The sequence below is a fragment of the Stenella coeruleoalba genome (assembly GCF_951394435.1).
Source record: "Stenella coeruleoalba genome assembly, chromosome: 6".
Classification (NCBI taxonomy): Eukaryota; Metazoa; Chordata; class Mammalia; order Artiodactyla; family Delphinidae; genus Stenella; species Stenella coeruleoalba.
In genome coordinates this window covers 100,369,958-100,383,208 of record NC_137151.1, presented here as the reverse complement: position 1 = coordinate 100,383,208, position 13,251 = coordinate 100,369,958, and the positions used below count along the sequence as shown (strand labels likewise).

The window sequence follows — 13,251 nt, the reverse complement described above, 5'->3', positions numbered from 1 at the left end:
TAAAGCAAATGCTTTGGATATATAAACTACACCACTATACCACTACTATATGAGAAACTGCTGGAAGTGGTTGGAATATTACAACTAGTCATTATTTATTAATTCAACAAACATTTACTGAGCACCAGGACATATCAAGTACTACTGAGAGTGCAGCAATGAGCAAACAGAAAAAAATAAATGCCTACTCTGTGTGGCTTTACATTCTAGAGGGAGAGACAAAAAATAAAAAGATAAATAAGTAAAACATCAGATAATACATTAGACAGCTATAAATCAGAGGAGAAAAGTAAACTAGGAAATAGGTATGAGAAGTTTCAAGGAAGACAGGATTGTAAGATAATAGGAAACAAAATATAAAATTTTTCTTTTAGTTATAGTTTCTGTTAATTTCTAAATCCTCTATTTCCATTTTCTAATGTATCATCTAACCTCACTCCTTCTTTTCCTGCATATAATTTAGCACTAAATTTTTTCAGTTGTACAATCTTAATTTAATATGTCTCAGAACTGTCCATTTCTATCCAATCCCCAAGGCCACTGCCCTAGGCCAGGCAACAGTCTTCTTGTCCTGATGACTCTACTAGCATCTTCCAAATGGGCTTCCTACCACCAGTTCACACTCCACCTTACAATGCACGTTCCATGTCACTCCTCTGCTTAAAATCCTTCATGGCTCCTCTCTGGCTCTTAGGGTGAAGTTCAGATTCCATATACAGGTCTCAATACCTTCCCAGGCTGCCTCTCTAGCCTCTGTGTCCATCACCTGCCTACAGCAAAATTCTCAATTCTCAGATATTCCATGTTTTTTCTTGATCTAAACTTAGGTTTGGAACTCTCTCCTCAGTTTCCTCTTTTGGTTAAATTTTGTGTATACTCATGTGTCATTTGGGAAGTCTTCTCTCTTGTCCCTCCTCTGTCCTCCCAAATCACTATAAGCCACCTGAATCACAGCACTTCTCAAACTGTAAACTCATTGTTTTCTCAGCTATTTGTGTCATAAATCAGCTGCAAGCATCAGCCTATACACGTAGTTCACTGTTTTATCACCATATTGGCTTTCAAAATTCTGTGTTGACTTAGATTAAGTTGAATTGAATTAGACAAAAGTTTAAGTGGATAAAAATTAAACCACAGCAAAAGCAATAAATACTATTTCTTTATATATGATCTCAAATCAATTAGAGATTATTTAAAATGAATTTCTGCCCTATGGCACCAAAATCACTTGGGAAAAGTGAAATAAGTCTTTACATCATGAGTGAAAATTTTTGTAACTCACTTGACAATAGTCTACGTCACTTTGCAAAACTATACTACAATGCAGATCTATTGGCTTAATGGTTTCATACTGCTTTGATGCTTTAAGTTTTTAAACAAACAAACAACAAAGAAGAACCCTGAATTTTTCATCAAAAATAAATTGTCAAAGTCAAATAATTTTACACTACAAAGTCAAATAATTTTACACTAGGCTGAATTCAGAAACTTGTGTTTGGGAAAAGTATTTGGAGGTACAGATTATGAGAGGTCTGTGTCTTTGATGAATAAGAACAGAACTACCCTTTCATGGAGAAAGTGACTGGGAATCACTCACCTGAAGTAACCAATGATGAGAATAGCCACAGCCAGAGATCCAAAGGAGACAGAGTAACCAATAGTGTACATGACATAGAGGCGTTCAAAGAATTCTTGCTGGAGGGCAACAGATTTAATCAGAAAAGCAGGTTTGAACAAATAATTTGATGTAGATAAACTTAAAAATCATGCTTTTAACCTCTTTAAAGATAGGCAACGTGTGACCACATTCGTATAATATACAGGTTATTTTTCTGGCCTTCCTTTTACTCCCTAAATTCAAGTCAGGGTTAAAGATATAATTAAAATATTTGGCATTTCTTCTTGCTTAAGTGAGGCCAAATTCAATGTTACAAAATTTACTTCATGTATTTTTACAGTGTTCATTTTAACTAATTGGAACTGTATATCTAACATGTGATATTTGGAGTAAATAAAACACATATTACAGACTATTTTAAAACTGGTAAAAAAAATATGTCACTTTTGGAATATTACTTCTAGTTTTCTTTAGCTTTTTTATTGAGCTGTAGTTTACATGAAACAAAATGTGCAGATTTAAAATGAGCAGTTTGATGGGTTTTGACAAACCAAGTTCGTTGTGCCACTTGCTAGTCAAAAATCCACCCACCATCCACCCCCAGGTAACTACTGTTCCAATTTCTGTCACCACAAATTGGCTTTATCTGTTCACGTACTTCATATATTTCTCAACTGTTCTTATATTTCTTAGAATTACATAGTATATACTCTTTTTGTCAATATACTGTTTTGATATTCACTGATATTGTTGCATTAATCAATGGTTCATTCCTTTTTTTTTTTTTTTGTATTTTAAAATAACTCTAGATTCAAAAGAAGTGGAAAAGATAGTAAAAAGGGTCCTATGTACCCTTCACGCAGTATCCTCCAATGCTTACATCTTACATAAGTTCACTAAAATATCAAACCAGGAATTTGGCATTGGTGCAGTTCATGTGTTTACAGTTTTGTGTCATTTTATTACATATGAAAATTTTTGTAACCTTCTCTGCAATCAAGATACAGAACTATTCCATCATCACAAAGATGTTCCTTGTGCTGTTTCCTTTACAGTCATGCCTACCCTGTTCCTCTCCACCATCCTTATCACCTGCCAAACATTAATCTGTTTTCTATCTCGATAATTTTGTCATTTCATAAATGTTATAGAAATGAAATCATACAGAACATGATCTTTGAGATTGGTTTTTTTCACTCAGAGTAATAACCTCAAGATGCATTCAAGTTGTTACACATACCAAGTTTGTTCTTTTCTATTGCTGCATAGTACTGCATGGTATGCATGTGACCTACATATACCATATTTGAAAAGAGTTTCAAACTTTGTAGATAACATACAAAGTTGGGTCATGTTTTTTATAGACTCTTTCAATCTCTGTTAATTGGTATATTAAGACCATTTGCTTTTAATATAATATTGATATGTTAAGGCTAAGTCCATCATTTTATATTTTTATTTTCTGTTATGTTTTTCATTTCTGTGTTTTGCTTTTCCTGCCATCCCTGGTTACTTGAACATTTTGTAGAATTCCATTTTGATTTATATTTTTGTATAGTGCTTTCGGTGGTGGCTCTCGGTATTACATTATGTAGCTTAATGTGGAAGATTTGATCATTGAATTTTCACCTTTCTTCTATTCTAATTAAACATTGAAAAGTATAAATCTTTCTCTACACTCTGCTTTTGCTGTTTCCCACAATTTTTTATATATATTGAGCTTTCATATTTATTCAGTTCAAACTTTTGCCATTGGTCACATAATTTCCAACTATTTATGAATTGTATACATATTTTAATTTATTTTCAATTAATTCTTTTGTGGTCAGAGAACATACTCCATAAGATTTTAATCTTGAGATTTACTGAAACTTGTTTTATAGCCCAGCATATGTTCTGTCTTGATAAAACTTTGGTGAGTACTTTAAAAGAACGTAAATTTTGCAGTTATTGTGAATACTAATCTATAAATGTCAATTTATTCAAATTGTTTGAAATATATTCTATAGAAGGTTTTGTCCAATTGTTCTATCAATTACTAAGAAAATGGCATTCTTTAAAATGTCAACATGCTGTAATTTGGTTATTTCTCCCTTTAGCTCTGACAAATTTTGCTTCATGTAATCTGAAGCTCCTAAATGCATGTATATTTAGGATTATTTCCTCTTGGTAAATTGATTCTTTATAATTTGAAATGTCCCTCCGTCTTGGTAATTACATTTATCTGTATCTTTATAGTTAGAGTACATTTCTCAAAGACAGCAAACTACTGATTCATACTTTTATTATCCATTCTGACAACCTCTGCCTTTTAAGCAAAATGTTCAGTTCACTTACCTTGAATACAATCATTCCTATGGCTGGGTTTAAATCTAACATACAGGTATTTGCATTCTAAATGTCCTATCTCTTCTTTGTTCCTCTGTACCTACTTCCTTACCTTTTATTGGGGGGTAGGGGATGGGGAAATCAATCAAGTATTTCTTAGTATTTCACATGTGGGTTTGTCTTGTTTTGTTTTGGGGTGGGGGGCAGCTTAAGGGATCTTAGTTCCCTGACCAGGGGTTGAACCCTGGCCCTTGGCAGTGAAAGCTTGGAATCCTAACCACTGGAATGCCGGGGAATTCCAAAACTTGTGTTATTTTTTAGCAGTTACTATAGAGACTTGGTTATGCATCTGAACTTATTAGAGCTTACATTTAAGTAATATTGAACTATTTCACCATATAAATAGAACTTTACAATCATGTACTCAATTTTGCTCCCCTAGCCTTTGTCCCTTTTAGATTTTGTTCTGCATAATTTATAAACCCCAATAAGAGGCTATTATGTTTGCTTTAAGCAGTCAACAAATTTTAAATGAATTAAATTATAGATATAACGATAGATATAAACATAGCAATAAATAAGGATAGGTATATAGTTTTGTTTATTATTTTAGTCTGCTATTTTTATCCACATATACACCTGTTCTGGTACTCCTCATGCCTTTCTGACAATCTATGCTTCCATCTGGTATATTTCTCTCCTGCCTAGAGAATTCTTTTGAGCATTTCTTATACTGAAAGGCTGATGAAGATAACCTGTCTCGGATATTTTCTGTCTGAAAAATATCATTATTTTGCCTCTGTCTTAATGAATATTTTCACTTTAAAGATATCATTCCATTGTATTCTGGCCTCCACTGTTTATTACTAAAACACAGCATCTTTTTAGTTGTTGCTCCCCTGAATATAATGTGCCCTTTTTCTCTCACTGCTTTTAAGATTTTCTTTTTACTTTGATTCACAGCAGTTTAACTATGATGTGTTTAAGTATGGTTTTCTTTTTATTTACCCTGCATAGGGTTTGCTGAATCTCTGGAACCTGTGGATTGATTTATTTCATCCACTTTAGAAAATTATGGGCTATTGCCTTCTCAGATATTTATTTTGTCCTATTCTTTCCCTCTCTCTTTACCTCTAATTTCACATATGTTAAGACAATTACATATTATCTCACAGTCTCAGATGGTTCTGTTTTTTTAATTTATTTTTTCTCCTAATGCTTCAGTTGGATAATTTTTACTGACCTCTCTTTAGGTTCACTGATCTTTATCATGCTGTGTCCAGTTTGCTGTTGAGCATATCAAATAACTTCTTCATTTTTTAATTGAATATTTCAATTCTACAATTTCCTTTTTCTTTAAGTTTTCATTTCTCTGCTGATTTTCCCACCTGTTTTATGCACCTTTTTCACTAAATCATCTAACATAGTTATAATAATTATCAAGTCCTCATCTGCAAATTACAACATCTGGATCATCTGTTTCTTCCTGCTTTTGTTTTTACTCTAGATTTTGGGTCCTTACCTTGTAATTTTTTATTACACTACAGGCATTGTAGGTAAAAGAAGAGTAAGGACTGGAGTATGTAATATTAACAGCCTGAAAAGGGCAGTCCTCTTCCTCTACCAGGCTTCTTGGGTTGGGAGGATGGATTACTTTGTTTTTAAACTGGGATTGGGTTTGCTGTAGTGCTTTGGTTTTTTTGTTTTTATGATTCCCTTTATCCTGATTTTAGGTTTTGAGAGCAGATTCAAGACTTTTCCTTCAGCAGATTGTGGGATCTGAGCACCAGCAGCCTCTAGTGGCCAGTATATGGGTTTTAGTCCATCTGACAGTTTTCCAAGCCACAGAAGGACTCTTTCTGCTTTTTGAACCATCCATCAGCTTTGGAGCTGCTGGAAATTTCACTTTGCTCTCCAGCTCTGCCCTGGGCTTTCTGCATCTCAGAAGATGTCACTCCATTATGCTGCTCTGCTCTAGTTCTCAGCTAGCCACTGCCTTGCTTTGGATGACGACATCATGTGCCTAGGAAAGATCTTTCTCAGTTCTATTTTGTCAGGCTGCTGTCTTTCACTTAGTGAGATTTGTCATCTTGGGGGTCTGTCTCAGCTTTCCTGCCCTCCCCCCGGTCTATGAGCTGCAGCAGTCATGCACTTAAAGAGAGCCACAGATACCCCAAGAGATGTCTCTTAGCTCCTCTGTTCCATGCCATGCCTTCAGCTTACAACTCATTTTTATTGGAGTATAGTTGCTTTACAAGGTGTTAGTTTCTACTGTACAGCAAAGTGAATCAACTATACATGTACATATATCCCCTCTTATTTGGATTTCCTTCCCATTTAGGTCACCACAGAGCATTGAGTAGAGTTCCCTGAGCTATACAGTAGGTTCTCATTCATTATCTATTTTAGGGCCTGAAACATTTTGATATTTTCTTTAGGTTAGAGTGACCTGGCTGAGATATATGCATATATACTTATAAATATGTGTCTGTTATATTATGTTTACATTACACTATATGATGCTACATTATTTATGTATAAAAATTCAAATTGGTAGTCAGTAACGTGATGCATGATTTTTTTCTTGGTTACCTATGAATGGCTACATCTCATCTCACTCTCATTCTGTGAGGGTCCTACGCACATCTTGGGAAATTTCTCTTGGCCCACCTGCTACACCCCAGCCTTTGGCACACTGGCTCTAGACACTCAGTGAAGGCTTATGGGAAAGAATTGGATGATGGGTAATAGCTCACTGTGACTGGGGTTCATTCCTTGGAATTCTAAGCCCTTATTCCAGTCCTTGTCTGATAAAAGTTGTTTTAAAAGTCTGGTTCTTTTCTTTTTACCCCCTTCCATAGCCTGGTTGCTCCTATTCTGGCGCAGAGCCAGGGATAAATGCAGCCATAGGTCTTTTCTCTCATAAGAAGGGCTTTCCCACTTCTGCAATTAGGTTCATTTAGATTTCTTGGCATCCTCAGCTTACTGATAGGTTTTTACAGATTATTAATTTTGTATCTTACTCAACTTATTCTTATTGTTGCAACTTCCCACATCCTGACTTTGTCTCTTGTTTCTTTTTTAAAACATTTATTACATATTATTTTCTCTTAATAAAATGTTAAACTTTTTATAGAACATATCTGGAAAATGTGTAAAATACAAAAAAGAGAAGGAAAAAAATTCCCTAATTCCCACCAAGCAAAAAGAAACACTGTATTTCATGTATTTCTTTTCACTCTATTTCTATGTATCATTTCCTACTGTTTTGAATATTTGCATTCCCAATTTATATACAAATTTATTATCTGATTTTTTTTTCCAGGTAACTGTATAACAAAGGAATTTCCCAAGACCACAAACTCTTTATACAAAATATATATTTGAGCTTATTTAACCATTTCTTCATTGGAAATTTAAATTCTTCAGAATATTCACTATAATAATTAATGGTTCAATGAACATTATTCCATTCAGTTCCCCCCACTTCAAATCTTTATGCTTGAATCTTAGAAGTATAATTTTAAGATCAAAGGATATGACCCCCTTGAAATTTCTTAATATATCTTGTTAAATTACTGTCCAAAAGTCCATATAACCTTTAGACATGAGATATATGGTAATTTCTACAGTATGCTACTATTTAAAATATCATACTCTAAAGAATTTAACAACCTCATGGCCCAGCATAAGAATTTTCTTGCTTTTTTTATTGAAAGTAATTAGCTCATTTTGTCAAGTCAATGATATGGAAATTATTTAAAGAACAAAACAATAGATGTTTTAAAAATCTTTACCTTCTGTCCCCTATAAAGATGTGGCATTTATTCTAAATGCACTTTTTCATTTTTACCTTTTTTTATGCAAAAACTCTGATTATAACCATTAATAATTAATATCTCATAAGTAATATCATTTTGCCCTACACTATATCAAAACTTTAGAAGGTATCCAGTTTTCTTATTAAAAGATATTTACATTCTTAAGTTTTCTCAAGTTATTGCTTAAGGGTTGTAAACAATAGAAAACACTCTTTATATTTTTGATTAAGGAGATAAATTACTTACACTAACAAAATCAAATTTTTCAGTTAACTTTTAAATCATGTTTATATAAAATAGTATATATTTTGGGTATTTCACCATCCTTAGCTATTTTGATTCTTGGAATACATAGTAATTAAAAAGAATGGTTGTAATATTCTGAATAGAGTTAAGTGTAAATAAAATCATGATATAATTTAATGGCCATTTAAAAGCTGTGAAGACTTGCCCTTATCATTTAATGCACAAATTCATAGCTGAGTATACTAACTATTGTGAATGTTTATTTATATCAATGAAATTGAAATTATTTTGAAGTAGTTTATATTAACTCATTGTTGGCTTTGGTTCCATTGTAGAGTACATAATTGTCTCCTCACATTGACTAATTTTATCTAAGAAGCATATCAACAATGAAATATAAAACTGAGGTCTTTTGGCAATTTACTAAAGAGTCATTAAGGTGGTAGTGATTTGTGCTAGAAAAAAAGTTAAGAAAAGAAGTTCTGACTATTAATGCAAAATCAAACAGGGACTTTCCTGGCAGTCCATTGGGTAAGACTCTGCACTTCCAATGCAGGGGGCGTGGGTCTGATCCCTGGTCAGAAAATTAAGATCCGACATGCCGCTCAGCACGGCCAAAAATAAATGAATCAAACGAAGAAAACTCCAACTTACCACTTCTGCCACTGCTCTCCTTCCCTCCCCACCAAAAAATAAATGTCATCAAGCATAAAGAAAAATGTCTAATGTTAGGAGAGTTATGTATTATGACTGTTCTTAGGATCCTCATAAAATCATTTATACATCAACTTACCATGTTCATTCCTAGCATCATATGCTTATAGCATCATGCATTTTACTGACGAGGTCTGCGTGATAGGAATTTAGGCATAACTTTTTTTTTTTTTTTTTTTTTGCGGAACGCGGGCCTCTCACTGTTGTGGCCTCTCCCGTTGCAGAGCACAGGCTCTGGATGCACAGGCTCAGCGGCTATGGCTCACGGGCCCAGCCGCTCCATGGCATGTGGGATCTTCCCGGATCGGGACACGAACCCGTGTCCCCTGCATCGGCAGGCGGACTCTCAACCACTGCGCCACCAGGGAAGCCCCTAGGCATAACTTTTAATCCACCACATATAACCTAAAAGTAACTATCTAGAAGTTTTTGAAATTTACATATGATTACCATACCGGAAACAGCACTGACCCTGCCATGATCCAGCTGTGTCACTTTGACCAACACTTAACTTTTGGTTCTGAATTGCCTCACACGTGTAAAATTAAGGTATTGTGTGAGAAGACCTATAAGACACCCCTTGCTCCTCTTTAATTCTGAAACTCTAATCGTTCATATACTAATGAAATCACCTGCTGGCAAATCTTATGATATGGAAAATACATCTCAAAAATACAAAGCTCCTCCAGGAACAGAGTGAGATGAGATGTAGCCATTCATAGGTAACCAAGAAAAAAATCATGCATCATGTTGCTGACTACCAATTTGAATTTTTATACATAAATAATGTAGCATCATATAGTGTAATGTAAACATAATATAATACAACAGACACATATTTATAAGTATATATGCATATATCTCAGCCAGGTCACTCTAACCTAAAGAAAATATCAAAATGTTTCAGGTCCTAAAATAGATAATGAATGAGAACCTACTGTATAGCTCAGGAAACTCTACTCAATGCTCTGTGGTGACCTAAATGGGAAGGAAATCCAAATAAGAGGGGATATATGTACATGTATAGCTGATTCACTTTGCTGTACAGTAGAAACTAACACCTTGTAAACCAACTATACTCCAATAAAAATTAACTTTTAAAAAATAAAATAAAATACTAACTTCTTAAAACAGGAAAAAAAAATGTTTCAGATCCTAGACCTTTCCTTAACTAGGTATCTGAAAAGATTCCAAACTTGCTTTTATCTTTTTTGATCTTTGTGTCATATAATATAAGGATTTTTATAATAGTGGTTGACAATCAAGAATTGTATAAAGACTTTTGCTTTCCCTTAGGGGTTCACAAATACAAAGATACCATTACCTTTCCTATGCTGATATCTGGCTGCAGAAAGCGAAGGCAGTCTGAATAATTAGCCCATGTTTTATTTAAACTGTGCATAAAATCCCATGTTCCATTGGGGTTACAGTGTCGGAAAGCAACTCCTGTGAAGACATGAAGAAAAACACTGAGACTGCTCAGTTCTTGTAGAGTCCATTATAAAAAAAAATATATTTCTATTCCAAATTAATCATTTCAGAAAAATTCAATACCTTTATGATTGAAGTCATAAATATAAGGAGGGCATGGGACAGCCAACATTTTCCCCACTGTTCCTCTAGGCCAACAGATGAGTCCATCCCATTCTGGGAAACAATTTCCCTCTGATAAGGAAAAAAATTAGAAAGCAAATAAACAAAGATGCAGTTAGAAGCAGAGAATGAATGCATTCAAAATACAAAATTTCAGGTCACTGCCTATGTAAAACACAGGCACTGTAAAACAAATCGGTAGTTTTGGAAACTAGAATGGGGTAGATTTGATGCAAATACCCCAAAACTCATCCACCTAGCCTCATCAAAGGCCCATTGATAGGAACATTTGATTTGCATAAATTAAACATATTTTAGTGACTCCAATATATATGAGTTATAGCAATTAATATATAAGAAAGACACAGACCTACTAGAGAATGGACTTGAGGATATGGGGAGGGGGAAGGGTAAGCTGTGACAAAGTGAGAGAGTGGCATGGACATATATACACTACCAAATGTAAAATAGATAGCTAGTGGGAAGCAGCCGCATAGCACAGGGAGATCAGCTCGGTGGTTTGTGACCACCTAGAGGGGTGGGATAGGGAGGGTGGGAGGGAGATGCAAGAGGGAAGAGATATGGGAACATATGTATATGTATAACTGATTCACTTTGTTATACAGCAGAAACTAACACACCATTGTAAAGCAATTATACTGCAATAAAGATGTTTAAAAAAAGAAACATCAGAATTCATTGAGAACAATTTCTTTTTTATTAATTTTTATTGGAGTATAGTTGCTTACAATGGTGTGTTAGTTTCTGCTGTACAGCAAAGTGAATCAGCTACACCTATATGTATATCCCCTTTTTTTAGACTTCCTTCCCATTTAGGTCACCACAGAGCACTGAGTAGAGTTCCCTGTGCTGTACAGTAGGTTCTCATTAGTTATCTATCGGATAATATCGCTTATATGTGGAATCTAGAAAAAGGGTACAAATGAACTTATTTGCAAAGCAGAAATAGAGACACAGATGTAGAGAACAAACGTATGGATACTAAGGGGGGAAGGGGGCGGGGTGGGATGAATCGGGAGATAAGAACAATTTCTGTTCGTAAAAGTCTATCATAGTTGTAGCTACATTTTTTACCCTAGACTTTTTTTTAACTGCTGTTAAAACATGTGACACATGAAATAGATTGAGCTTCACAGGTAAGCTCCAAGATTTGGGTTTGCCCTTTTACCAATTACTAGTAATTTCTTTGAGTCTCACACTCATCTTACACAAAATTCTCAGAAACTCTACTCTCCTCGAGATGAATCCAGAACCTTATTACTTCTCACAATGTCCACTGTCAAACCCCTGGTCCAAGCCACCATATCTCCAGACTGAATTACTGCAGTGGCCCCCAATGGGTCTTCTTAATTCCATTCTTGCTCTCCTCTCATTTATTCTTCATACAATAGCCCCAAATCCTCCAAAGGCTTCCCATCTCACTCTGAGCAGAAGCCGAGTCTTTCCAAGGCCTAATGGCCCCTCAGGATCTTCTCTCTCCCCTGGCTTATTCCCCACTCACCCACCCCAGCCCATACTCCTTATCCCCTTTCCTACTATAGTTTTCACCTGAGCTCTCATCACCTTCCACTATTAAGTGTTATTTTATTATCATTTTCTTAAACCATAGGATTTAAGGAGCTTGAGGGTGAGGAATTTTGTCTGTTTTTTTAAATTAATTTTTATTGGAATAGCTGCTTTACAATGCTGTGACAGCTTCTACTGTACAGCAAAGTGAATCAGCTATACATATACATATACCCCTCTTGTTTGGATTTCATTCCCATTTAGGTCACCACAGAGCACTGAGTAGAGTTCCCTGTGCTATATTTTAGGTTCTTATTAGTTACCTATTTTATACATAGTATCAATAGTGTATATATGTCAATCCCAATCTCCCAATTCATCCCACCCCCGCTTGCCCCTTGGTATCCATATGTTTGTTCTCTACATCTGTGTCTCCATTTCTGCTTTGCAAATAAGATCATCTATACCATTTTTCTAGGTGTCACATATATGCATTAATACGTGATATTTGTTTTTCTCTTTCTGGCTTACTTCACTCTATATGACAGTCTCTAGGTCCATCCACATCTCTACAAATGGCCCAATTTCATTCCTTTTTATGGTTGAGTAATATCCTATTGTATATAATATACCACATCTTCTCTATCCATTCCTTTGTTGATGGACATTTAGGTTGCTTCCTTGTCCTGGCTATTGTAAACAGTGCTGCAATGAACATTGTGGTACATGACTCTTTTTCAATTATGGTTTTCTCTCAGTATATGCCCAGGAAGAGGATTGCTGGGTCATATGGTAATTCTATTTTCAGTTTTTTAAGGAACCTCCATACTGTTCTCCATAGTGGCTGCATCAATTTACATTCCCACCAACAGTGCAAGAGGGTTCCCTTTTCTCCACACCCTCTCCAGCATTTATTGTTTGTAGATTTTCTGATGATGCCCATTCTAACTGGTGTGAGGTGATACATCATTGTAGTTTTGATTTGCATTTCTCTAATGATTAGTGATGTTGAGCATCTTTTCATGTGCCTCTTGGCCATCGGTATGTCTTCTTTGGAGAAATGTCTATTTAGGTCTTCCACCCATTTTTTGATTGGGTTGTTTGTTTTATGGTACTGAGCTGCATGAACTATTTGTATATTTTGGAGATTAATCCTTTGTCAGTTGGTTCCTTTGCAAATATTTTCTCCTGTTTTGTTTCATGCGTTTGCCACTCTGTTTTTCAGGACTCCCCTCCATTAGTTGTGTATGAAACTTTCAAGAAGAGAGCCTATCAGCCATGTCATATTCCAACTTACCCAAAAGAGACTATTTTTCATGAGTGCTGTATTCATTTTCCATTGCTTCCATAACAAATTAGCACAAACTTAGCAGCTTCAAATACCCCAAATTTATATCTCACTCT

At 35.0% G+C, this 13,251-nt stretch overlaps 1 protein-coding gene across 1 annotated transcript in view; it reads right to left on the bottom strand.

Moving 5' to 3' along the window:
* Positions 1 to 13,251, bottom strand: part of PTH2R (parathyroid hormone 2 receptor) — a gene marked incomplete at its 5' end in the record, with an annotated part of 105,698 nt that overhangs the window by 46,281 nt on the left and 46,166 nt on the right. The window contains 3 exons of the mRNA XM_079924364.1: positions 1,598 to 1,695; positions 10,052 to 10,173; positions 10,282 to 10,392. Coding sequence (XP_079780490.1) covers positions 1,598 to 1,695; positions 10,052 to 10,173; positions 10,282 to 10,392 — 331 coding nt within the window. The remainder of the gene's footprint in view (positions 1 to 1,597; positions 1,696 to 10,051; positions 10,174 to 10,281; positions 10,393 to 13,251) is intronic.